The sequence below is a fragment of the Drosophila yakuba genome, chromosome 3R (assembly GCF_016746365.2).
Source record: "Drosophila yakuba strain Tai18E2 chromosome 3R, Prin_Dyak_Tai18E2_2.1, whole genome shotgun sequence".
Classification (NCBI taxonomy): domain Eukaryota; kingdom Metazoa; phylum Arthropoda; class Insecta; order Diptera; family Drosophilidae; genus Drosophila; species Drosophila yakuba.
This window is the reverse complement of record NC_052530.2, coordinates 5155263-5182312: the sequence shown is the minus strand read 5'-3', so window position 1 is coordinate 5182312 and position 27050 is coordinate 5155263. Positions and strand designations below refer to the sequence as shown.

General features: G+C 44.2%; 5 protein-coding genes across 5 annotated transcripts; 3 read left to right on the top strand and 2 right to left on the bottom strand.

Moving 5' to 3' along the window:
- Nucleotides 1–52: 52 nt before the first annotated feature.
- Nucleotides 53–27050, bottom strand: LOC6535601 (choline O-acetyltransferase). Its single transcript, XM_002096193.3, has 9 exons — nucleotides 26920–27050; nucleotides 26274–26575; nucleotides 8307–8386; nucleotides 7056–7247; nucleotides 2767–3528; nucleotides 2273–2680; nucleotides 2060–2206; nucleotides 1795–1995; nucleotides 53–1592 (listed from the first exon to the last, which is right to left on the bottom strand). Exons 1-9 carry the CDS (start codon nucleotides 27048–27050, stop codon nucleotides 1395–1397), a joined length of 2421 nt encoding a protein of 806 aa, XP_002096229.2. The 3' UTR covers nucleotides 53–1394.
- On the top strand, nucleotides 3780–4755 carry LOC6535604 (vegetative cell wall protein gp1). The gene is made up of 2 exons (XM_002096196.4): nucleotides 3780–3927; nucleotides 4001–4755. Exons 1-2 carry the CDS (start codon nucleotides 3921–3923, stop codon nucleotides 4642–4644), a joined length of 651 nt encoding a protein of 216 aa, XP_002096232.1. The 5' UTR covers nucleotides 3780–3920; the 3' UTR covers nucleotides 4645–4755.
- On the top strand, nucleotides 5940–6978 carry LOC6535603 (peritrophin-55). Its single transcript, XM_002096195.4, has 2 exons — nucleotides 5940–6079; nucleotides 6155–6978. Exons 1-2 carry the CDS (start codon nucleotides 6070–6072, stop codon nucleotides 6781–6783), a joined length of 639 nt encoding a protein of 212 aa, XP_002096231.1. The 5' UTR covers nucleotides 5940–6069; the 3' UTR covers nucleotides 6784–6978.
- Nucleotides 9873–10575, top strand: LOC6535602 (gametocyte-specific factor 1 homolog). The gene is made up of 2 exons (XM_002096194.4): nucleotides 9873–10178; nucleotides 10246–10575. The coding sequence occupies exons 1-2, from the start codon at nucleotides 9984–9986 to the stop codon at nucleotides 10510–10512; spliced, it is 462 nt and encodes a 153-aa protein (XP_002096230.2). The 5' UTR covers nucleotides 9873–9983; the 3' UTR covers nucleotides 10513–10575.
- LOC26534819 (vesicular acetylcholine transporter) lies at nucleotides 13774–26412 on the bottom strand. Its single transcript, XM_039376481.1, has 2 exons — nucleotides 26274–26412; nucleotides 13774–20201 (listed from the first exon to the last, which is right to left on the bottom strand). The coding sequence occupies exon 2, from the start codon at nucleotides 19809–19811 to the stop codon at nucleotides 18087–18089; it is 1725 nt and encodes a 574-aa protein (XP_039232415.1). The 5' UTR covers nucleotides 19812–20201; nucleotides 26274–26412; the 3' UTR covers nucleotides 13774–18086.

Here is a 27050-nt window from a genome sequence, read left to right as displayed (position 1 = left end):
TGGCCGCATACGAGTATTTTCATTTACCAGCAGATCAATTGTAGGTCAGGAATGATGGTCTTGGTTTGTAATGCATTTATTTCAATTTATTCGGTTCGTGATTATTTTGCATACATTTATTGTGGCTCTTGGCCATATGGAAACGAGTCAAACTTAACGACAAACAGTAAGGTAACGTAATGATACACAGATTGAATACAGGGTAGTTAGTTGGATAGTACATACTGATAGTTTGGTTAACAGTTTAGAAGATAATCATACATATATAGCAACAATGAACACAGCAACTAGTTTGATATATGTATCTGGTTGTCCTTTAACGTTTCTCATATATTTTCCATTGTAGATAACATACGTATAGTATTTATGTATATATATATATTGTTTGTAGATTATTGATAGCTTTGGATTGCTATCGAAACATACTTTTTCGCTATCGGGTGGAACAGACAAACACACATAGGTTATATATCTATATCTTTCTAAATCGTCCTCCGCCGTGGGGGAGCTTCTGCTTATCGCATTTTTTGCCTTCCTGGGATGTATATAAATTTATTGATATGTATTGTTACGTCTCAAGTCTATACGCGTATTATATATATAATCCTCTACTTTTTTTCATTATTCATTTACGGGTTGTACATATATATATTCATCCAAAAAGCCTTTAGTTACGGTATACCATTTGCTCTCTAAAACATGAATATACATATATGGAAATATAGCAACGGACACTATATAATTCTTGTAATTAGTCCTCAAACAAACAATGAAATTGCAGTAACGAGCGCAGAGTACTTTTAGTATATGCTTTAGCTAGTATCTTTTGTAACAACTATAGAACGTATTTGAAACACAACTTTTGTAACAAAAAGTATTGCATACTTGTGGGCTTGCTCGCAGGAAATCCGGGCAGTTGGGGTAAACAAGTTCGTAAGCTCTGCTAATTTAGTTAGCAAGTGATTGGTATAACACTCATATTTCATATTGCACAAGTAACACACTTAGATAACAGCACTAACAGTTTGCGCATAAAACGGCTCTAAAACATTTAATTGACTAAAGTTGTTCTAATTCAAACTACTAGGATACTTAGGTAACGGATATGTAAAGCGAATGGGTTGCGTATAGTTTCCTTTCTTTTTTGTCTCAACGTGATAGTGATTGACATTAGTTTTCGATTCCGATTTCGTTATCGTTATCCTTCTTATTCTTCAGATCCCCACCCTTCGTTGGGTGGCTCGCTTGGTGGTGCTTGGTCACAAATAAAACGCCCGGGTGGTCGCTAGTTACACTTACTTAGTTTCGTTCGCTAACCTGCTTAGGTACATTTACTGATATGTGTTTGGTGGACCCCATCCTCTTTGATGGGCCTTAATCCTGGCCAGAACCGTCTAGTTTTGTAGTAGATCACGCATTATGTCCAGCGAGTCCTGCAGCGACTTGGCGTAGCGCGAGGCACTCGTATCCTCACAAGAGTAGAAGGCCGAGACGCAGAAGACGATCTGCTCCGGTTGTGGATTGTAGGAGCAGCCATAACCACGTGGCGTCACCGGTCCGTATCCCATGAAGCTGTCCGTAGAGCAGGCCACCTAAATGGTATTTTTAAAGGGACCATTATACCGATCCTAAAATCTTCTTTGCCAAATCCTCACGAAATTTTCAGTCTAGCTGATACCTACTTTTGTGCAGCTGGTTAGTGCTCAGTGGTGCTGTGGTGCAAGAATTGATTAGGTGGTGCAGAGGTGATAAAGTGCAGTGCTTATTAGTGAAGACCTATTGGCCAATTACTACCTGGCTGGTGGAAAGCAGGAAGCACTGCGATATGTTGTAGGACTCGTCTCTAAACAGCTCGTGCATCTCGCCGGTGACCTCTATACTGGCCTCTCGCAGACCCAGCAGCGGGATGTCGATGCCATTGCCCAGGATGTTCTTCACCATCACCTCAGTCTGGCGGGCGACGGCGCACCGGAACAGCTCACGGAGATGATCCTTCTGTGGGTGGGGGCGAAGATAAGTTACTCCATTCAAGAAGGTGGGCTTGCGCTGGAATACCCACACTGTAAATGCTAAACTTGACCTTGCGCGACTCCTCCTCATCATCGCGATCGCTCTCCAGTGGCACGTTTGCACCCTCACCCTGGCACATGGCTTTTGCCCACTCCAATGCCTCCGTGCTGGCCGCTCTGATGCAGTCCACGCGACCCTGGAAATAATTATTCAGAGATAAATTGCCTGGATGGAGATAAAACTGAGTTGCTCGTATACTTACGTGCAAAAATCGTCGAGTGGACGCACTCTCGTAGGTGGCCACCAGATGTCCATACAGCTTGTAGTGGGCCAGTTGCAGGGCCAGCTGGATGTACACATCCGGACTGACCTGACACGATTTGATGAAGGTCTTTCCGTAACTCTGGTACCGGTACACGTAGAAGTCCAGGTCATCGATGCACTTGTCCACACTCTTGGATGCTTGGACAAACCGCATTTGCAGTTGCTGACCCACATGCCACTCCAGACGCTCCGGTGGTGGCAAGTGGTGTTGCGGTAGACCGTTGTCCTCGTCCGGGTGCTCCTCGATTTTCTTGTAGATCTTCTCCAGGAGCTGGACGACTGCAATGCCCTCGGAACAGGAGTGCTCATAGCACAGGCCCCAAGTTCCATCGGTGCAAATAATGAGCTGCAAATTAGGTTAAATTTTGAAAATGTTCGAATGCAAAATAATTACGCAATACAATTTTATAAATCAAGTCCCAGTGGCATTACCTGCATGGTTTTGTCGAACCAGCGATTTCCGGAGTTATACTCGCTGCCTCCGCCGTGGATCATCTCGTGGGCCATGTTCGTCTCGTCACGATCGCCCGCCTGATGAACAGTGGGCGTGGCACCCGTAAAACCGCGGGCATTAAAGTTCCCAGCCAGCGGCTCGTCCAGACAGAGCACCACCTGGGCTGTCTCTACGAGCTCCAGATTGCGTTGGTTGCGTTCGTCCTCCTGAAGCATTTCCCGGTCCCGTGCCCACGTGCTCCTTGGCTCGGCGGTCAGCAGACCCACCGGCGCGGGCTTAGCGGGCAGGCAGGGAGCATCACTGAGGACATAGAGGATCTGCGAGGCGATCTCACTCTCGGACAACTTCCCACGATCACTGGCCTGAAGCACGACGCAGTACATTTGGTTGCGGCAGATTACCACCACATGGCGATCCTCGTCGTTCAGTCGCTCCCGCGACGGCAGGAACTGCGAGTCCTGCTTAACACCAGGCCGACGACAGGAGCCCAGCAGACGGTAGTACTGCGCCATGCACAGCGGCTGATTCTTCTCCCGGGAGGCGGCCCTCTCCAGCGGCAGCTGCCCGCTGTCCAGCATCTCGCGGTGGCTCAGTATGCCGTCCAGCAGGCGGGCGGCGAAGTGGGCCACGTCGTGGACGGTCTTGAAGCGACGCGGCGGGAACACCATGCCCGGATTAGAGTTGATCGGCAAAGGGATGCGAATGTCCATGTACATCTCGTTGAGCCAGTAGTAATACGCCTGTTAAAAAAAAGATTTACTCTTTTAAAATGTGCTTGGTGCTTAGTTCTCATTGGAACTCAGACTTACAACCTGTAGGAATGTAAATTTAAGAGATATGTTCAAATTCTTTTGGCCAAGGCCTTTACATGAAAATCTTGTTAGAGGTCGATATTTCCTTGTCGTGTTCGACACAAATTCAATTAGCTGTGAATTTTTTCGGAGATTTTGGGCGCGGTCTGAATGTCTTTCCCGTAGCATCACGCGAAGATCGCTGATAGCTCACTGATAGATCACTGATTTCTGATAGCAAGATGCGAAGTAGTATAAATAATGGCAATTGGGCCATTGGAATAGCAGTACCACAGTTCCCTTGAAGTATCACGGATAACCCAAACGGACCAAGCCCGAAGATGAAAGGTAGGATGTGAAAAGATCTCTACAATATATGTAGCATCCATATCAAAGACTTCCTTTTTTTTAATCCTGCCAGTATTCACATTGACCTTCTTGAGCCTGCTGGCTTTGAGCCAGGCCCGCTTGGACTACACGCTGCAGTGCGCCCGCGGTGAGATCGGCATCCGCTGGCCCAGCTACCACAGCAACTCAGAGTACTATGTGTGCCCGAGCATCTACGGTAGCCAGTTGACTATCCACTGTCCTGCCGGCGAGGTCTTCACCTTTGTCCTCCAGAAGTGTGTATCGCCAGCCCACTACATCCCAGCTCCCCCCATGGATGTCCTGCCCACCGCAGCTCCCATCACCATGAACGTTATCGATAATGCACCCCCAGTGATCTCCGCACTGTCTCAGCCAGAGACCCCGGTGCACCATGAGCACCAGGAGCACCACGATCACCATGAGGAGGAGGTTGAGGCGCACCCCATCCCACCAACCCCGGCCCCAGAGCCACCAACCCCACCCACCGTTGCCGTTAAGCCTGTTGTGCCCGTGCCCGGCAAGAAGGTCCCTGTCCCTGTGCCCGGCAAGAAGGCCACCGTTCCAGTGCCCTCCAAGGCTGCCATGGCGAAGAAGCCCGCCGCCGCCACCAAGAAACCAGCTGCTCCGACTCCTTCCAAGGCCGCCAAGAAGCCAACGCCACCCAGCAAGGCCCAGAAGAAGCCAGCCACCGCCTAAGTCCCAATCCTTACGAAGATCGCCAGTTTAATGCACATCGTTCAGCAAGCGGAATTTCATTCACTACTCTAAATAGCAGCCTAAAGTAATTAAATATCTAACTGGCAACGACTTTCGTTCGTATTTCTCTACGGGAATGGCATTTGTTGTTTGCAGAACTTTCTTATCGCGGTAGGGAGTGAAAACCGGGTAATTGATTGTGATTTCTTGTTAGGCACGAAATATTTTGATCGGCCGCCATAGACATCTGAGTTTGATAGTGTTAAACGAAAAGAATGAAGTGAAGAACAGATAGGAGCTGCCTGTCAGAACTGAGCTATTGGTATTCTCCGTCCTTAAATGGTCATAAGTTTGACAATATTTATTCACATGTTTTAATTAAAAATTCTAGAAATAGCAGTGAGAGGTACGACAAGGTCGGTAAAGTATCCAAATATATAGATGATGAAAAAACTAAATCAATGCTAAGCGAAAACGATAAGTGCAATTATATGGTGATTATAACATGCTATAAGACTTTACTTGGGGACGTCCAAATATCATGGAAAAGAACAAACGTTCGAGGACACTGCTGGCGCATACCTGTATGTTATCTGTTTATTGGGAGTACATTATAAAAATTTTAATCACCTATTGATGTGGAAAGGTTTAGTGGTATAGATATGAAACTTCGATAACATCGAAATAACACTTTTGTATGTATCCCAAACCAGAAACTTGTAAGAGACACGTCTTCTTTAAGTTATTTCTAAACTCACAAATGTTTTTGCTGACCAATACAATATATACAGCACAATTAAAGCGTTTTGGAAACCCTTACAACCTGAATACCTGAATTATTACACTCCAAATTGAATGCTCAAGAATTACCATAACACTCCTAGCATTTCAGGGTGAACGGCGTGGTTCCCCAGAACAATACAAAGTCTTTATGTAGCAACAACTGCTGCTATCTGAATGTCAGAGATAAAGTGCTGAGAACTTCAGTTCCGCAGAAAATATCATGAAGTCATTACCAGGTAGGAATGGGATCTCCGCCTCCCCAGATGATCTATTTGCGATGCTAATTGACATGACACTCGGAATGAGAAGTTCCTATTTGTTGCTCACTTGACAGCCAGATTCGGAATAGTTTCCGCCCCGTTGTTATCTGGCCGAGATTATCGAGACTTCGGGGCAACGATTCTAAGGCGCAATTAAGCGTGGTTGGTATTGGTTGGCATTGCTGATTTCAATTTCGCACCCGGTCTGACAAGACACGAATTAATCTAGAAGCGGGCTGATTAAACGTGCCTAGCATGGGCTGGCTCCACATAAAAAGCCCTTCGAGCTGCCAGAAATGCATCAGTGATCGGTGAGCCGAGTTAGCAGCCAGACGCATTCCTTCTTCAGTCTCGCAAGTAACCCGAAAATAAAACCATCAACATGAAAGCCGGTAAGCAGCACCTCACAGACGCAAAACGGATATAGCCCATCAACCAAACTTCTTCTATTCTCTCCAATCCCAAAGTGATCTTTGTGCTTACCGCCTTGCTGGCCGTGGCCGGAAAAGCCCATGCCGAATGCGGAAAAGTTCCGCAGTATTCGGAAAAAATCGATCCCGTTGAATGCCCATTGTCTGGAATCCAGTTGCCCAACTACGAGAACGCCACCGTCTACTACCAGTGCAGTAAAGCGACCACCACCTCCAAGTCGACCGCCACATTGACCGGCTGCCCTACTAACACCTACTTCAACTATGCCATGCAGAAATGCGTGACCTGCGATGCTTACTTCCCGAGCACCCAGTGCAGCAGTCTGAAAATCAACGTTACCTGTGTGTCCATCGCCACCACTGTTGCCCCCACTGCTGCCCCCACTGTTACCCCTACGGTTGCCCCCACGGTTGCCCCCACCGAAACCACCGTTGCCCCCACCACTAAGGCACCTGGCACCACCGTGCCCGTCCCACCAACTGATGCTCCTACAACCACCACCACCGTTTCCGACGACATCATCACCCCCACTGGTACCACCATCTCCGTGCCCCAGCCCCCATCCCCCAACGACAGCAACGTGCCCACTCCAGTGACGCCCGCACCCACAGCTCCAGTCATAAACGACACTCCTCCGACCGCGGCTGTGGCCGACACCGATTAAGTAAATCCTCGAGTTAGTTCTATCAAAAGCCTCAGGATTTTTGTCTGAATAAAGTGTCGACACACTCATTATGAAAAGATAGTAACTTTTAGTTTTTTTTTAACAGCCCCAATATAAATTTAATTACAAGAAATTTTAATTGTAAGCCATCAAATAAAAACTGCAGAAATATGAAAACCAGTTTGTTGACAAAAAGTGAATTTATTTATTTTTGCATTGTTGCATTTTTATTTAGATTTGAAAGCCTGAAATCTATCACCTATAATGCTCACCCAGTTATCCTCCGCCTCGCGTTTGTCCAGCAGATACTGATGCAGTCGCACTCCGATTCCCTGGGGAGCCGAGAACTGCCTGATCAGCTCCTTGGTCCGCTCGAGCTGCGCCGGCGTGGTAATCGGTTCCAGGGCGCGGATGTAGTCGGCCATCGTTTCATCCAGTGCTGGAACGGGCACCTTGGGTAGAGTCTGCAGGAAGAGAGGGAGAAAAAAGGGTTCTCGATGGGGTTAGTAAGCTGCGTGGTGCTGCAAATTTAATTTTATTTCCCTTCCACTCATCCTAGACACTTGGCATTGCCCGGTTTTCCCGGGAATTTTTTCCCCATTTCCTCATTTGTATGCATGGCAATATCGAGCGTCAAATGGAAAGTTGCTTTGTCCTGCCACCAGCAATAGAAAAAGTTTAAGCCCTGGGGAGCCAAATTCAAAATCACAAAAAATACAAAAAGAAATGGAATGGCTTGAATCTGACTTTGTATTGCGCTCCTTGACATTTTTTCCTTTTCCACTTTCCACCCTCGCCCGGGAGCTTTAATTGAGAAATTTTTCCCTGGGTGTTTCCATGTCGGAAAAACGTCGTATTTCGAGGTCTGCAATCCAATCGATTGCCGGATGGCCAAAGCAGCTGATTTTGAATACAGGATTTCTGACTGCCATTTCATGTTTAAATGTATCCATCGACCTTGATTTACCTGCTGCGAAAACACAGTTTTCCACTTAACAACGAAGCGACATGGTATCAGCACGCCGTTGACTTCCGGATACGTCCTCTTCTCCGCTTTCAAAGCAATTGTTACTTTTGTTATATCCAAAACCCCAGTCTCCTGTCACTTGTCTCTTTTCGGGGGGGATTCCCTTTCATCCATCGGTTTACAATTTAGATGTCTAACTCTGCTTTTCGGGGGTTGTTACTGTGGCTGCTGTGCTTTTTTTCAGGTGAGTGTGGGGGGATGTAGAGGGTAGTAGGGTTTGAGGGTTTGATGCTTGGGGGGCTGGGGGTCGTGTTGGGAAAGGTTGGTTTTTCCGGCTTGTTTGCACGCAGGTTGGCTGCCAGGAACAACCCGAGCCCCTGTTGCCATACAAAAGCCCTCGTTATTTGCATTTGTAATTATAACAAACAGGATTAGTCTGTCGTCTGTGCGAGTGTTTGTCTTTGAATTGTTCAAGTAACAGTCGAGTTTAGCCTAGGGCAAATATTTGCTGGAAAAGGGAAGGCGAATTCGAAATGGTTTAATCAATTTTACTCACGTCAGGGAATCCAAACTCGTCCACAGACTCGGCCGTTGAGAGCCATTTCTTTGGAATCGACAGAATCGAGTCTTTCCATCCTGAAATAACAAAGAAAACACGCGCGACGCGACAATCGCTGATTAACTACTTGTTGAACACCAAATTAAATGGTTGAGTAATTTGCCGCAATCGTTAGACTGCTGCTACCAACTAGTTAATCACTGTCACAAGCCTCAAGAGTTTTGGGGTATCCGAATGGGAATGCCGACCTTATCGAGCGGCTGACAGTTTCAGCAAAAAGATGTATAGCCTATGCGTCACCGAGTGTTCCGCGTTTTTAGACAAAAAACAAGAGAGAACGCTATAGTCGAGTTCCCCGACTATCTGATACCCGTTACTCAGCTAGTGGAAGGGAGAAGGAGAGTCTTAAACACAGTTTTTGGCGGTTTGTAGGCGTTATAGTGGGCGTGGCAGAAAGTTTTTTGGCAAGTCGATAGAATTTTACAAGACTAATAAAAAAATGAAAACATATCAAAACATTTTTCAAAAGTGTGGGAGTAGCAGCTTTGGGCGGTTTGTGGGCGTTAGAGTGGGCGTGGCCAAAGTTTTTTGGCAAATCGATAGAAATTTACAAGACCAATACAAAAATAAAAAAATTGCAAAACATTTTTCAAAAGTGTGGGTGTACCAGCTTTGGGCGGTTTGTGGGCGTTAGAGTGGGCGTGGCAAAAAGTTTTTTGACAAATCGATAAAAATTTACAAGACCAATACAAAAATGAAAAAATATCAAAACATTTTTCAAAAGTGTGGGCGTGGCAGTTTTGGGCGGTTTGTGGGCGTTAGAGTGGGCGTGGCAACATGAATCGACAAACTTGCGCTGCGTCTGTCTCTGGAGTCTGTATGCTTAATCTCAACTTTCTAGCTTTTGTAGTTCCTGAGATCACAGCGTTCATACGGACGGACAGACAGACGGACAGACGGACATGGTCATATCGACTCGGCTATTGGTCCTGATCAAGAATATATATACTTTATATGGTCGGAAACCCTTCCTTCTGCCTGTTACATACTTTTCAACGAATCTAGTATACCCTTTTACTCTACGAGGAACGGGTATAACTAGTAGGTTTGGATCTTGACAACCCTTAACTTAATGCCCCTTATCTGCAGTTCAAATTTCCTTAGCCCGCAATCGATTATCCCCTCGATGAGCCACAACCATTTATCGTCCCGCATCAATACACACAAGATTCGGACAAATTCGTGCTAGTTTGCCATTTATTGTCTTGGCCTCCGCCGGTGAAATGTAATAAAATTGCTAGAGGAAACTGAAAACTCTCGGGCTTAAATCAAGGCCCACTTCCTTTCGACTGTCCGCCTTTTGGCTCCTGACATACACATAAAAACTTTAGCTGTCATTGCTGTAATTCAGCTGTATAAGCACTTCCGGTTGCCATTGCGCCCGAGTAGCTCGAATTTCCGGCTCAGGCCCAATGGAAAGGATGTCCTTTGTAGGGACTTTTGTCAGGCAGTCAGTGGCTAGTTTCCAAACTACTACAACTTTCTTTCCACAAGGAAACATCGATTTTTATATCCAGATTTGATGAATCTAAAGTCCATTGTTGTAGTGGCTTTACGAAACACGTCCATAGGAAAATATCAAAAAATCCTTTTACAAACACAGGAAATGAGTAAATGTCTAAGAGTAACGCTTTTGTGGTCGGTCAAAGCTTTGAGGAGTACCTCGTGTGTCCGTACGATAGCGCCCATCGTATAAGGCCACTCCGTTTGAACAATCATTTTATCCGTTGCGCCAAGAACTTTCCTTCAGCAAAGTTGGCTCGCTGTCCATTTAATGATAATCATTTACCCTCTGCTGCCGAAATGCAGGTAAGCCAAACTAGTACCCGGCATATACACCTTTAAACCTATCTAAAACACGGATCCCGACTTCCAGAAACACGTCTTCGAGTGTTCCGATCGAGCCTCCATGGAGCGCTTTAAGTTGCCGAGTGTGTTGCCTTCTGTGGAACCCAGACCCCGAGAATTTTCGATGGAAACTGGTGAGGATTGGGATGCCGAGCCGCCAACTCCGACTTACAATTCAAATATTCACTGCGAGAGGAATATGGTCATCCGCAATCTACAAGGAGCTCCGCCTGCCGCTCGTCGAGAATTTCGCGAAGACCAGCGCAAACGATTCAAGGAACAGAATCTGTTCTAGATGTGATACGTTAGGTCAAAGATCAAGTTTACGGTCAGTAAAATAAAGAGCATAGCCCCAAAATAACTTTGAAATTACATTATTCATTACAATCCCGTTTTTAATAATATCCATTTACTGTCAAAGGTAACAAGCCTCTTATCTAAACCTCTTACCATATGAGGGTACCACACAAGTCGACGCGACGTAGCAGCTACTTCAGGGTCAACGCATTGACCACTTTGAAGCACGGCTACCAAGCTTTGTAGAGCTGCTCGATTTCCAGCTAAATCGACCCCACCCACCGACAATCATAATGTTATTAATAAAATTGTTCTATGGCAATCGGGATAAAAGGAAAACGAGCAGAAACGGCAAACAGGCCTTCCTTGGCTTTGTTTCCCTTTGAGCAGAAGTGGGGGTAGAGCCACGCGCCTCACCCACAACGATGTCAAATTTAATGCAATTTATTATCCTTTTTTCATTATCTCGCTAAAGATTCCCTAGTTGAGCAACTACATAGCTGGCGGAGGTAATCACACAATGGAGTCACGTGGCGGCAATTTGAACGTCCGTTCCTTTGTTGTCCTTGCCGTGCTGGAACAACAGCAGCCACAAAATGTAACCTGTCCAGGATCACCCATCATACCCATCAGCAAATTGTAATAAATTGTATTAGGAAGCGTCGTTGAGAAATTCAAATGAAGTAATTAAAGCTCTGGTTTGGGCCACTCTTCTCTGGGGTGGCCCATCGCTCAGATCCAAGGCTAATGGTTTTGGGGTAGCTGTATCTCGCTCGCTTAATAGAGCAAATATCAATTTACAACAGTTGAGGGAAAGTTATTGCGCTTGTTACTTTCTCTTTGATGTCCAAATATAAATTTCAATTGCCAAGTTTTCCCCTGACCAGGCGTAGGAAAATACAAAATGAGCCTCCCAAATGAAAATGGATTGATTTTTGCGATGGGGAATTCTCTCTGGCTTTATGCAGAAATCATCTTTACTACATATACTCATAAGCTGTACATGTTTGCTTTGAATACTTTGAGTAATATATATATTATGTATATATACTCTAATAATAATAGCCATTTTTGACACCTACAGCCCAAAATAAGAATGGGTCCCCGTCTGAGAGCTAAAAATGTATCTGCTGCGTCACCTTTAATTATATGCATTGGCAGCGACACTTTTCCAATTGATTGATTGATGGCCAGGATTACTGATTAGGCTGACAGACGGCTAATCAGATATTCATGCATCATTTCGGTGGCAGACACAGCACAGTTCCGGTTCCGGATTGGGGATTTACCCCAAAGTAATGCTCCCCTTTCCTTTCCTGCAGCTGTAGCTGTCTGCTTCAATTTGCTCGTATCTGTCGGTTTTGTGCCAACTCATGATTCGATTTGGGCCCAGCCATAACTTTGCGGATACAGATCGATGCCTCGTTATTATTATGGTTGAGTATATTGGATAATGGGAATGGGATGCGACGGCAATATGCCGGAGACATTTCACACATTAACGGCGAGGAATCTTGGGCTTAATGCCAACACGCCCCTACTTTAAATGCTGGCCAATAAAACGCGTCAGTAAACCGGGGTCCCATTATTAAGCTGCAAAAATCACGCTCGAATTCATGGCATTCCGAGCTCCCTTTCCAAAAAGGACGAAGCAGCAACGACAGGCAACTGCTGCCGCCTGTCAGACAATGCGATAAAAATGTAATCCCAATGAAAAATAATGTTTCTGCCGGCATGATTCCAATTTAGCTACAGTCAACCCCAGGACCGTAGCTCATTAGGACCAGTCCGAATAGCAGATGACGGCAACCGGAGCAAATGAAGGAGAAGAATTTAAAAAGGCAAAACAAATCCGCACCCCAAGGAGGCGGCAGGACGAGGGCGCGACACGCTGCGACTACATAAAACACCCGTCGAACAAGCCGGGACCCCAAACCGCAGCCACCAACTGGTACCAGTGTTCGGTGGTGAATGAAGGTACACCGAGAAAAATGTGAGGGATGAATGCTTAGGCTAAATGCTTTGAAGAGGAACCTCTCCTTAGAGTTGGGTTAAAATAATTACATGTGTAGATCTCACAAAATACACTAAATATTTAATATAGAATTCGGGAATAAATAAAAATATATTCCAATCAAGTTTAGTCTGTTTATAAAGATTTTGGGTTTCTCAGAGATGTTACCCGAAAAAAAATATACATATATTAATTAATTAACGAATCAAATACCCTTTTAAATATCTATGTTTAAAGTAGCTGGCACTTTAATCTTAGTTTTAATGAGCTGATTTGTCTTTAAATATGGCTGGATTTTTTTCAGTGTCGAAAGCTGGCGGGGTCATAACATTGTCGGATGTCGAAACAAGCGATGAATGGTCGAGTGAATGAGTTTTCCCCCTTTTGTTCGGTTTGGCTGCTAGTAAAGGGCTTTCTTCCATTCAAGGGTGGACGTAGACAAGGATGGGGATGTCGGTGAGCATGGGGCTCCTGTCGTCGTCGTACGCACATCGCAATTGAGCCGTAAATCCTTTACGGTCTTAGCGCCGTTGTTTCACGGCGAATGCGACTACATTGCGCTTTTGTGGATGTGGCCTGGGTTTTTTTCTCTTTACTGGCGCAAATGCCTAGCATACTTTTGTGCGCCAAACTCAAATTAACTGCCGCATTGAGGCATTTCAAATTCTTGTAATTGTTCCGATTGAAACAAGCGGAAAGCGTAAATTGCTCGGGCATTGTGGCGGAGATTCGTATTCTGCTGACTTGTACTTGGCCTGCGGTTTGCGGCTAAGCAGTCAGAATATTTGGTAGGCACACCCGAGTATCGGTCCACCTTTCGTTTGCGGCTGAATCTGTATCTCAGCCTGGGGCATCCTCCCCCAAAAATTCGTAATAATTAAGTAGACGAAAGTTGGCTGTTCGTGACTCGGGCCAAAGTTACTAATGGAAATAGCAAACATAAAATCATTTTCCACCCAAATTTCTGTCCCCAGGGCACGCACACAATTTCCCCAAAAGCTCTTGGGTTTTGTGGGAAAAGACATAGGAATATATTCTAACCCCCAGAGCTGGGAGATAAATGCCATAGGGCCAAAGTTTCCAAGTTCCGCCTAGGCACGAAACCAAAACCAGGTGTAACTGTACACACAATGCGGCTCGATTTTAATCGGAGCAGAAGGTCCTTTTTCGCCCACATTAGCTAATTAATTGCATTAATCGTTAATAGATCGGATGGGCTGCCAGTTTCCATTAAGAAAAGACTCGTTTTTCCATGGTTAACAATTATATTTCAATAGTACATGTTTGTTTTGTGTTGTTTGTCTCTGTTGTGGTTGGGTGTGTGTGGTGTGTATGGTGTAGGTTGTGGGGGTGTAAGGGTGTGTGTTGGGTGTGTTGCTCTTGAATAATGCTTTATCTTTCCTCTATAGCTCATGCCCATATCTGTATGCTTTAATGTACGTTCGGTTATAATTTTTCTGCTCGTTCAATTCATTATTCATAGCATTTCCCAATAGCCGATAGCAGGCAACTGCCATTTTGAATTCTCTTTCTTTGATGCAGTTCAAATACTTTTATAGATTCATGTGTGCGAGTTTGCCATTTGTATTTTTCCCTTGAATAAATCCGGCAAATGCCAACGCCGGCAAAAGTGATATTTGTTTAGGCTTTCAATTTTTGCCGACTTTTGCCGTGAATGTATCATAAGGAAAACATACACACATCGATCCGTTTTTAAAAGTGACTCTTCGAGGCAGTTCCTGCTTCTTTCCCTATTGCTTACATTTGATTTCAGAGGGGTTTTAGGCTATGTTAAGTCATCGAACATCGAATTGCTTCGTTTTGATATGCATAGCACTTAGTTTGCTTACTTTTGTTTTGGAGATAGTTGAAGAACGGTGTGATATACAGATACAAACATAATTAGGTATAGAATATAGATGGATCGACTTGGAAATTGAACAGCAACGTTACAGAACTGGGATTTGGATACTTGGTAAAATTTTAGTTACTCTTCTGGCTTGCATTTGCTTAATTATGTTTTTGTTATTATAATTTCCACCGTTTGTCGTAATAATTATTGTTAAATATATAACACAAACGTCTATAACATTAGCCGAAACAAATTGCAAAGACTTTTGTAATAATTTAGTTCTGCACCATCTATGTGAGTACGAGTATGTACTCGAAACGGTTCGACTCTGACTTTGACTTTGACGTTGACATTGACTTCTACCAAAATGGACATTCGAAACTAACAATATGCCTTATATACAATACAAAACCGAACCGTGGGGGCATTAACTTTGTGGGCTTCACTTACGAACTCATTTTATTTTTTCTAGGGTATACAATTAAATTTCCTAAAACGTTCTTCACACGCACAACACATAGAAACTGTCGGAGAGGCATTTCTCATATGAAAAATTATCAAATTATTTTTCTGTGCTACTGGTTTTGTTGCCAAAGTAAAATCCCTATATCATTTAGTATATATTCGATATTAAAAATTAATTTTGTTCATTAATTATCCATAGCGCACAGTTATTGCATATAATTCATAATTCATATGATGCTATTGAACATTCAACACTTGTAATACGCAGAGTATAATCACTCGATTAACTGGTATAGTGTTTAATAATTCATTTTATAAATGTATATTTCACTTAAATATGTTATTATACATGCTCTTATGCTTTTATTTTTTTGTTACTATTATATTTATATTTATATGCTCGTAACACATACAGTTTATGCGTTCCATTTGCTCTTATTTGTTTAGTAAGTTATTACACATTGCCGGCACTGCTACACATCCTTTAGGCTCTTCACTATCGACCTTCTGGTCGACCTTCCTCGTCCTTTGAGTACATAATGTGATGGTTATTACTTAGTTGTTTATTTGTATATATATATTTATTTGTAAACCAAAAGTGGAAGATTCATATACATGTTACGCTCTGCTAAACTTTGGTTAAAATTGTTAAAATCGGTCAAAATCTTGAATGCCTGACACTGTCATGTTGTATTTGTTTGACGTCTATCTACATCCAGTTTCGAAAGTCATGTAAAAATGAATCAAATATTAGTCAAAGCAACGGACTAAAGTTAATGCCTTTTTATTTTTGAACGGAATTCTAATCCTTACATGACTTTAAAAGGAAACTTAAATAAATATTGCTTTTTCGGTGTCTTGTTATACATTTTCATATATATATGTATGTTTAGTTAGTTGTTATTAAAATTCTATTGTAGGTACTTAAATAAACAATGTTATAATATGTTACATAATAATATATATTATTGACTATTATAATTGTTCTGGTTTTACTCTTCTTCGCTTTATATATAAGTATGTAGTTGCTTCAACACTTCATTCTTCGCCACTACTCGTCTTCGTTTTAATTGATACATTTGATGGGAGATTTTTTCATGAGTTTAATTCATATTAAAGTTAAGAGCATTTCTACAGTTTTGTAAATTTGTAGATCTATGTATATATTTTTAAGTACATATATTTAGTGTCGGTAAAATAAAGAAAAATAATCGAATTTAATTAGGTATAAAGCTTGCAAACCATAAAACAAGACAACAGTGTTGTTTTCCTAGAGTATCTATAACAAAATCAGTGAAAATAATGAAACGAACATTTTCTAAAACCCTATGAACGTATTTTGTAACTTCATCAAAATCAGTGCATTTCTGTTAATGTATAGCATTGTGTAATTCGAATAGCAAACTCGTACATATGTACTTTGGAAACACATTAATATAATCAATTATTAAGTGGCCTTTTGACTGATATGTTTACGAATATAGAAATTCTGCGATATACTTGCAATCAACTGCAATTCCCGAGTAAACACATTCGAAAAGTGTTGATAAATATTCCGATGTTATATACGCATGCTGAATTGTATATAAAAGGTCAATTTACTTATCGATATCCAGCTAAAAGGTGTATAATATAGGGGCAGTAAACTGCCCTAAAAAGTGGTGCAGTCGAAACGAATTATAGTAAAATACCGTACTGAATGACTACAATAATCGTTAGTAAATATGTTCATATTATTCAGTTAGGTTTATCTTTATCTTATAGACAAGGTACACACATTTATGCTATGCTATCGAAGATCTACTATGGCGGCAGTTCCCTGGTTGGAATTGCCCATCTGCACATAGAGTCAACAAGCAAATAATAATTGATTGGTAGGTAAATATGAAACTTTAAATTGAATCTCAATTGATTTCTGTTTCCTTTGGTTGTTGTATAACTTATGTACACTTCATGTACGTCCTAAATCTAGTTGTGTATGCTACCGATATGATACGATATATATGTATATAGACTAGTAGCAATAAGTAATATCACTTTTGGTAATTTTAACAGGCGAGCCATCGAGACTCTGATATGTATCGTTACCTTGGTTGTGTCTTATGTTTAAGAAACGTTCAACTCATAATGTTTTCAAAACCGGAAATCATATTACCCCTCTGGCCGGGAAACCACTCTCGTCCCAAGTCCGCCACAACGACACCCGAAAGAGTTCCTCTTGTTCAGTTTTCAGTAGGCGTGGGAGGGTTTCGATTTGTGCAACTTGTGATATGTCTGCGATATGGATGCCATTGCCTGTTACGGCGGTACTCGGACAAAAGTGGTCTTCTGGCCAGCTGAGCTTCTTACAGCTAGCTTGTATATGGATATATTACTATATATGTATGCGTGTATATAATATCTGATACTTGTGTGTATACTTGATGAGGCGGGAGTCCGAGTCCTCCCCTCATCAACTATCTATGCCTAGGCTTTGGTTTCTCTAGCTTCACTGACTGATAGACACGAAAACGGCTGCATAAGTACTGAGTATAGGGCATAGGCGATCCGATCGGACCGCTCTATATAGCATAATTGCGTTACATCAGTGATGGGTGTTTCTTAGGTCTGGTGGTTTTGTGGCTTACTTGGATAGGGGAATCTTGAGTTTTCCAATTTCGGTTCGCTTTTCTAGTTACTGAAACATTATTTCTTGTTGGCATTTAGAAATTGTGAACTGTTCCGGATATAACATCAACTTTGCAAATAGCTCTGATGTATTATTATATTAATCTTAACTCCCTTTTTTGGTATCAGCTCTGTTAATTAAAAAAAGAATTTTCAGAACTAGTTTTGTATTTCAGTTCACACTTTCACGTGTCTTCCAAATTGCGTAACTTTGAATTGGATTTTGAAATTAATATTCCCATGAAGAACTTTTTTAAAATATGGCCAATTCCACATCCAAGTAAACTCAAATCCTACCATTTCCATCACTGTCCTCGGTTGCTTCAACATTCGTGTATGATACAAAATTTGGTGCGGTGCAAGGCATTAACTAGCTGCTTTTTTAACTATCTGCATGTAATGCTCGTTATAGTGTACGTACCACTTGCCTATATGTCTATAGTAATAATATATGTGTATGTGTCTAGATCAGAGTGGGTTCAACAGAGAACAGAATATTGCACACGGAGGTGCAACAGAACACGATTTAAAACTACGGTTTTCTTCTTTGCTTTTCGGCATGTGGGGCAACAGTTTAAAATCCTTGCCTAAAGGGATTCGCTGGGGCGGCAGGACCTCTGCTTTGGACCTGCTGCTGTTGTTGCTGCTGCTGCTGCTGGAAGGGATTGGCCACGCGGGGCTGACCTTGCGGGGCGTAGCTGCCGCCCTGCTCCTGGTAGCCGGGCTGGTAGCCCTGATCCTGCTGATATCCTTGCTGGTATCCCTGCTGCTGCTGGTACTCGTACTGCTGGTCATCCAGATTGGTCTCCTGCTCCTGCTGATACTGCTGGCCGTACTCCAGGTGGTTCTTGACGCCACCCGCCACTGGTTTCTGGTCGTGCATAACATAGGTCTGGTACTCCTTGTTGGGCGGGTCCTGCATCAGGATATTGGCCTCATTCTCGAAAGGCTTGAAGTCGTAGATGTTGCGTAACTTTCGCAGAACGGGCACATAGGCCAGGTTCGAGAAGGCTATCAAGAAGTTGAGAGCCGTAAACCCGATGGCCTCCACCACTCCGCCGGCGATAATGGGCCCCACGGCGTAGGCGATCGAATAGGATATATCCGCTATGGCATAGATACTGCCGTACACCGACACATATCGCACATCCACCAGATAACCGAGTGTGGGCAGCAGAGCCGTGTCTATTAGGGCAATTCCGAAGCAGATCACACAGATGGGCAGCATGAGCATCTTGTAGCCGCTGCAGAACGGTATGATGAAGCAGGAGAAGCCCTCCAGGGCCAATCCACCGGCGGCCATTAGCCACTGGTGCTGCGGATACTTCCGAGCCATCTTCACCGTAATGACCACGCCCAGCACGTGTGGGAAGAAGGCGGGCAGCCAGACCATGCCGATCTTCCAGTTGTCCGTGGTCATGTTGTCCTCCATCCACAGCGAGATGGTTGGCTCCAGGAAGGCAAGCGCCACATTGGACATGGTTAGGGCACCGGCACAGACGGCAATATAGGGGTCCATCAGCAGGCGCCAGATGGGTATTACTTGGTCCTGTACGTCCTTACTTTGCTTTATCGCCTCCTTGACCGGTTTCATCACCAGCAGCAGCATCAGCCCGTCCAGTAGACACACCAGTGCTAGGATCAGGAAGGGCACTTCCTTTCCGGCGAACTGGTAGAGCGCCCCGCCAAACGGAGGCGCCACCAGGCATCCGAAACTGATGAAGGCCAGCGCAATGCCAAGGGCTTGCGATCGCTCGTTCTCCTCGGTGAACCGATCGGCTATCATGGCCAATCCGGCGGTGTCCGCAAAGGCGGAACCAGCTCCCTGCAGGGATCGGGCGAAGAACAGGACACTGTAGCTGCTGCCACAAGCAAAGACTGCCGTGGAGAAGAACATGATGGTCAGGCCGATCATCATGGGCAAATCGTAGCCGATCTTGTCGATGAGGCCGCCCGAAAAGGGATTCACCATCAGCTGGACGATGGCTTTCGAGGCGAATAGAATGCCCGTGGCCGAGTCCTGCCCGTGATGATCGTGATGCACGGGTATGATCTTTCCCGTGATATTATCTCTCAACGGCGGGGGCGTCGGCCCGTCATCGAAGCTGCCAATCTCTCTTAAATAGTCGGGTATAATCGGCACTATCACCATGTACAGCATGTTGTCCAGCAGCAGGGCTATCGATACAATCACGAGGATGAGGCGTCGCTGGTTCACCGGCTCCTGGATCTTCTCCCAGACGATGTCCTTGACCTCGCGCACCTCCAGGTTGATAACAGGTATTTGGAATGAGGCCATTTTGGTTGAATTTAATTAATGTCAATTGCTGAGGTGTACAACGTTTGATCCAGTTTCTTCGGGACTTCCTCTGTCTCTCTCTTTCTGTTTCTATCTCTCTCTCTCTCCCTCTCTCTTCTTGTTTGTACTCTTCTCTGTTGCCTTAAAGCTTTTAAGCTCCGATCTGCGGGCCTGCCATTCTTACAGCCGGAAATTGCTTAGCTCTCCCTACAAATATGACCGTTTCCGTTTCCGCTCCGCTAATTGCCCGCACTGAGGTGGTTTATCGTTGCTTGTGGTTAACTGTGGTGTTTGCTCCTGCTTTTGATGTTGTTGCTGTGTGGTTTTACATGTTTTGGTGTGGTTGTTGTAGTTGGAGGTGTACGAATTGTTGGCATGCCAGTGAACAACCTTTAACGACACAGAAACAAGATTTCGTTAGTCTTTTCTTTAATTCTGTTGCTTGATTGCCTGCTACAATTGATTTCTTAATTTTTTGGCAGCACTCTCACTCACACGTCTGCTTTATTTTCTCTCTTACTCTTAACTAGGATTAGTTGGTTAGTTGGGTCTATTTTATGATTGAAATGTTGTTTCTGTGTTGCAAAAGGCTGCCTGCTGGTGAACAGAAATTGTATTGTATTAGGATTAGTTTGTGGCATTCGCAATGTTTCGATTACATAGGATTAGGGATATCTTTCAGTTTTAGGTTCTCCTTTTCGCGGGACACACATTTCAATCATAAAACAAATACCGACAACTAATTCATTAAATACATTTGTGGGTCCAGGGTGATTATAATAGGGTATAGCAATTATATTAATTGCATTTTGTGGGCATGTAAACGGAGCGAAGTGTTCTTGGAGCCACGCGGGTGCACTCGTCGACGCAGTAATTATAATTATTGCTTTTACTTCACAAAAGAGGTCCCACTCAACGGGCACGCCATCAAAAAAGACTTGAATGCGAACAAAAGGGAGCTTAAGTGCACCCAAGCATTGTGCTTAAGTAGGGGATATACTTTTCCGAAGAGTATCGGTGGTCAAGCTTAGTATGTACTACATGAAAAAATAGTTTTTAAAACGTTTGTAAGCTTTTAAAAAATTAATTTTTAGGTAATAATCTATCTATCTATTAAGAATGTTCCTTTGAGGTGTCCTAACTGTATTTTTTGCTATATTTTGTTGATTCATTGTTTTTCTGTGAAAAGCAATACAGTTTAGACTAATACTTCAAAAACTGCCACCTCTCTTCATGGTGTTAAAGAACCTCCGATAGCTCACATCGCTGCTGTGCCAGCTATCAATGCCGATCTAATTTCAACATTTATCTACCTTCTAGCGCTCTGCGACCAGCCACCCCCATTTGGTTAAACACGAAAATACAACGTGTGCTGGGTATAAATATGACCCCTGCCCCAATTTTTTGCTACTATATGCCATAAACCATCCCCATCCATCCAAATTCAGAGCCGCCCCTTATGAGGCTTTGGTGTGTACGAGACGTAGCAAAAACATTTCGTTTTATCATTAAATTTTCATGACCACGTCCGTGTATCTGCTCCAAACCTCCCCGACAGCCGTGGGTTCTGGGCACCAACTCTGATCACCCACCCACTTTCACCTAGCTACTCTTACATACATTATTATGTATGTATGTATAGATGTATGGTAACAGCCCCTGGCTGCCCATGAGTCAATTATGTTTTGCGACCGAGTGGGGTCTTGCTTTTATTTTTCGTCCAGCGACTTTAATTTTTGAGTTTTCTCCATGCATGAGTACTTTCCCCCAACAACAAAAGCTGGAGGAGGCCCGTGGGTGGGTCAGGTGGGTGGTCGCACTTGACCCTGGGGCGGTGGTGTTGCTGGTGGTGGTGGCGGTGGTGCCGGGGTGTGCCGTGTAGGCTGACGGGCTTTTATCAGCACCAGGGGTTGCTCCTGGGTCGCCCGCCTGCAGCTGCTCGAGTCAAGTGCAGAAACGTGTGCCTACATGTTGATTACAACAAGGTCCACACTAAACAGACCGTTCAATGTATCTCACGTACTTTAAAGCAATATTATAACAAAACATTTGGAGAAGAACCTGGAACCAGCATTAACTTTATTATTTCTCTTTAAGACATATATGATATTCCTCAATATGATATATGGTCCCATCAGAATGTTAAAATTATGTTGGAATTATTTCTACTCCTAACTAATAATCTGTATATGATAAGCAATTATAAAAGCTGGAAGCGACAGCCTGAGCAAGTTTCACAGAACTCGTGCCCATGACAGGACATCAAAACTTTGCTTCTTTCATTCCTATTAATATTTCAATGTTTTCAAAAAAGCTGTATTATATTTCCTTGACTGATTACCTATTTGCAAGGAACACAACCACCTACTTGTGCTTTGTGCATATATGTATGCCTGTTTATAAATGAGCTAGCTAGCAATTTGTATTTATGCGTTTATAATTTTATTGATTTTTCCGCACTGTCTGGCAAAGCTCCCAGGACAGCTGATGGCTTTCCCAGGCAGCGCCTGAACATTTATGGAAATATTGCTTGGCTTGTGGTCATGAATTTGCTTTGCGCTTTGGTTTCGTTCGCCTGACCTTTTGATGCAGCTCCCGCCGGGTTTCCTTTTCATCTTTTCTCGAGTGCCAACTTCCGACTGCCTCAATTAGAAGGCCAAGCGTTCATGCTTTATGCAGCTTCCACCACAGTAAATTATGACGACCCATGTGTTTTTCCTGGCTCTGCAGTAGGAAACAAAATGTAGTTTCTACTTTATGCCTCATTAATAATACGCTACCTGTGGGGCTTCAGCTGCTGCCTTAAATATTCAGGAGGCTTTAAGATTTTCTTATGCAGGCCATCTAGGCAAAGCCAAATTTAATCTTCTGCCAGACAACAAAGGACGAAATGGGATTCTGGGGCAGCAATTGAAGGAAGTGTTTTCCTCTCAGCCAGGCTTAAAGCTCCACCCACTATCCACTAGCCTTTTCAATGGCAGGATGATCGTCAACTTTAGCCACCCACCGTAACCCTGGGAACATCCGCAGCCTGCTCCTGTCGCTCTGTCGTTTTTGAGCAACAGTAAAGGATGTTTGCTTTCCGAGAAAGGGGAATGAAATTACATTCGCTTTTTTTAGTCCTGGGTGTGCCTGCGTCTGTCTGACGAGGTAATCAGCGTAAAATACAATTTCATTCTGCCCTCGCTTTCATCAAGGGTGAGACATAAAAAATATAATATCGTGTGGGGTTCGGCTTGAATTTGCAATGAGATGGCATGTAACTGTGAGCTTTGGCGCTTTGCCATTGCCCTGGCAACGCTGCGAATGCCATTAAAATTAATAATCTAGAATATATTTTCGTTATACGTTTTCGTATTTTCGTTTCAGTGCCAATTTTCAAGGTGGGGCTTTGGGCTTTGGGGTGCTGTCTTAAGTAAACAGCATATAAAATATATCATAATATTTACGGTAAGCCGCATTTCGCACCCATGCACTCGACAAAAGGCGGCGGAAAATCCTCACAAGTGTCAGGTCCGCAATATGGACTTAGATACCATCCCCCTAAAGGGACTGGCCTTGTAAAGCTCCCCGCAAGTGGTGTAAGCTGCTTTGTTCAAGTGGTTCGAAGGGTTGAAGTTTTGGTCGGGGTAGCAGTGGTGTTGTATGCGGTTACCATCGGTCCGGCTAAGACACGTTCCCGAGCAATTGGCTCTAACTGTGACCAGCTAATGAGCCTTACCTTGGCCACTCTTGATCGATTAACTTGGCCAGCGTTGCCAGCGTTACCTTAACCCTCTTCCAACTGCCAAGAGTTTGTTCGACTACCAAGTGACAGTTTTGTTTCAAGTTTAATTGTCTTGTCGCGGTCTTGCGAATGTGTTCAATCGATTTTACCAGGCTTTGCCTCTTAGCTTTGGCTATAGCTCAGCTAGTCGTTGGAAAACACTTTTTAATTGCCAAAGTTTTGGGACGAAGGAAAATTACAATTTGAGCAGGGTATCCTTTTTGCTTTTAAGCAACCCTCTGCGCGGCAGGTCCTTGTTTTTATTGCTCTTATTGCTGCTGAGCTGATGTGCTTTTATCAACTCCCAGTGGACACGCAGCCACTTAGCCTGAGGATCCGTACTCCAGTTTCCAGCTTCCCAAAATGGAAATAAAGGAGCACGAACGCACAAAGGACGCCATTTCGGTGGCATGGATGGTACCACGGGGCGTATGAGCGGCTTCTCCAGTGCGGGGGCTGTCTATAAATCAAAACATTAAATGGGCGGGGCCCTTGGGGGAGTGAGCCCCAAATGGTTTCCTCTTTCTCGATCTGCCCAGTGTGTGTGTGCGTGTCTAATGTCCGTGTCTTGCACACATGTGCAGTTTTCACCGAACATCCCTTTTTGGTCAACTGTGAGCGTTGGATTACAAATTGATTTTCTCATAAATTACTCGGCCTGGCCATACTCGCTGCCTTTTTTGCAGAGTAAAAGTAATTTACCTTTATGTCTCGCATTCAGCAGTTCACGTTTCAAGTAGTTTTGTGCACAGAGAACAATAGACTGAAATATTCCCTCACACATCTAAAAATTTCTAACTTCTTCAAATTACCACTGCAAGTCGCTTAATAGTATGAATTTAAAACAGGAATCTGTTTATTTTACTACATATTTCCACGTTTAAGATTTATAAGATACATACAAGCTTTTGGAAATCTTTGTAAGCTGTTCAGCTATTAAATTTGAGTAGTTAAAGTTGTCGGTTTTTGAAGCTCGAGAGCACATATGGCTTTTATATATTCCCAACTTTTCTCTACGTGCAGTTTTGACTAATAACTGCGATATCCTATCCGTTCCAGCAAATTGCTAAATTCCTGCATCGAACCCAGGGCCTAAAATGTAACCATTTGTAGCTTGGCAAATGCGGAGCAATCAACGACACCATCAGCGACCCGTTTATGACGTTTGATGTCGCTACTTGGGTACAAATTCAGGTCCAGATCCTGCTTCTTTCTCCCCCACTTTCTCTCGCCCTCTAGCCCCTTGCCGCATCGCCCCCCTCTGAGTCCTGATGGCTCAATGCCGGGCTAGCAACCCTCGAGATGTCCGGGCGCGTTCTTATCAGACAGCATCAAGACAAATGCGTTACTTGTTTCTCGTTTAGCTTATTACGAGCTACCTTCCTGCCAGCCTTTGTTTTTGGCATTTTCCATCCCCCCGAGCTGCCGTAGATGGGCATACAATAAAGGGGGATTGGGTCTGTAGTTTCTCGGTGGTTTCTTGGTGTGATGGTGGTGGTGGTGACTGGGTGGTGGTGCGCCCCCTTTTGTTTTGACATGAAACCGCTATGAACACATCAGCGTTACAAACGCGTCTACAAGGCAAACAATCTAATGACGACGACGTCGCCTTGTTTGTGTTTGTTTGTGAAATTTATATTTATTGCCTTCATTATACAGCAGCCGCAGCACCAGAGAAAATTGCTTCCTCTGGCAGGTGGCTTTGGCCTGGTGGCTTTTCCTTTGGACCATGGATGGCAGCAGTGGTAGTAGTGGTGGAAGCCTTGATGAACTCCAGTCGGACCACGACCAGACCAACTACACATTCCACCAGAAGAGCATTGTAATGATTTAATGGGACGACTGACACAAATTTGATTAGTCAACGCAATCTAATAAAGGCATTTGTTTACGATTCTCTGATAATTGATTCGCAATTGGTGACCCCAAAAATGTCCTAAAACAACAACGAGCCGAAAAATTTGGGCTATGCCGATGGAGATTCCTTTAGAATAAATGCATAACGAAACGCAGTCTTATTCGGCAGGAAGATTCGTTTAGTTTTGTATATTTCTTATATAATTTCATTGAGAAGGTAATAGCTATTCATTCGTTACAAGTAAAGTAATTACCCAACAAAGTCACCATGTGTAAAGATTCTTCAAATATTCAATGAAAATGCTTAAATTTCAGTACAACTAAATTATTTTTCTATAATTGGTACACTAATTTACAAGTACCACCTGATTTGACCTTTCACCTGGACAGTCCGTGGAATTACATAAGAGCTTCAATCCCTGAGCTTGGGCGGTAGGCGGTCAAACGGTAACTGTTCCATTTCGTTCGTTCTGCTTCGTTCCGTTCCCGCAATGTTGCACGGATAGCCATTGAGTGAAACGAACCTACGGATTCGGTGCTGTTTCGTGCTGTTTTGGGGCCATAAATAAAATGTGTCTACCCTGTGAAATGTGGCAAGTGACGAGCTCACGAACGAGCTCTCTATGTCCTTAAGAACGCACACACAGATGAAGTGTGTATATATATAGGCACACTTGTGCGCCAAAGGACAACGCTGATGAGCGGAAGCCTTTGAGCACGAGGACGAACCTCTTGGCCAGCGGGCCCAGTGCTCTAGTGTGTGCGACTTGAAGTTGTTTAATTTTAATTATGACCAAGCCACGTTATGCAAGTCCCACCAACCAGTAACTACTGCTCACCTGTGTCGCTCGGTGTGATGTTGCTGAGGCGATGGGTGAGGAATCCTCGGAGATTGGAAACGACGCGTTGCGGCGAGTTGGGCCCGCTGCCAATGGAGAAGCTACGCAACTTGGAGAACAGGGCGGCGGACTCCGGGCCACTGCCCGCGGCGCTGGTGCTGGCCTCGTTGGACGCCACGTTCGTTCCTTTCGGATCGCGTTTTTGGCCCCTTTGTTCGGGTGGGTCGATCACCCAAATCACCCAAATTAACCCAAAATCACCCAAAAGCACACGAAAGCGCGCGGACTTTTTTCGCTGCGATTATGTAAAAGGGCAGCACGCGCTAATCGATCGCCAAAGACGCTCACACCGACGCCAACACACACACTGACACTCTACCCGCAATGCAACCGCACCGCTCGACCGCTTGTTGGCTTGGATTTCCCTGGCTGGGTCCACAAAAATGATAATTCTTTTCTATTTCTGGCTGTACATGTAGCTCCGGGGAGTTCTTTTTCCAGGCGACGGACGGCGACTACGGCGATACAGCAGCAGCGTGCGTTCAGTCGTCCGGGCAGGAGCAAAGGTAACTTCTGTCTGGCGACGGCTGGCCGAAAAGCGCAGAGCAGCAGTAGGTATTCAGCCTGGAAGGCTGGAGCTCCCCACCTTGCGCCTTCCACGGCGCAGGACATCTGCGCATGCCCCTGCGCCTCCGCCGAGCATTCGTTAGCCAATTGGCTGACAAATCCTGCCACAGCGTTTCCCCTCAACCGCTTTTCCCGTTTTCCCAGGCCCAT

Coding starts and splice junctions, on each gene's coding strand:
- LOC6535602 (XM_002096194.4), top strand. CDS start 9,984: ATGTCTAAGAGTAACGCTTTTGTGGTCGGTCAAAGCTTTGAGGAGTAC. Junction 10,179..10,245: donor CCTCTGCTGCCGAAATGCAG/GTAAGCCAAACT, acceptor CCCGACTTCCAG/AAACACGTCTTCGAGTGTTC.
- LOC26534819 (XM_039376481.1), bottom strand. CDS start 19,811: ATGGCCTCATTCCAAATACCTGTTATCAACCTGGAGGTGCGCGAGGTC.
- LOC6535601 (XM_002096193.3), bottom strand. CDS start 27,050: ATGGGCCTGGGAAAACGGGAAAAGCGGTTGAGGGGAAACGCTGTGGCA. Junction 26,576..26,919: donor TGCGCCGTGGAAGGCGCAAG/GTGGGGAGCTCC, acceptor CCCTTTTACATA/ATCGCAGCGAAAAAAGTCCG. Junction 1,593..1,794: donor TCCTGCTTTCCACCAGCCAG/GTAGTAATTGGC, acceptor AATACCATTTAG/GTGGCCTGCTCTACGGACAG.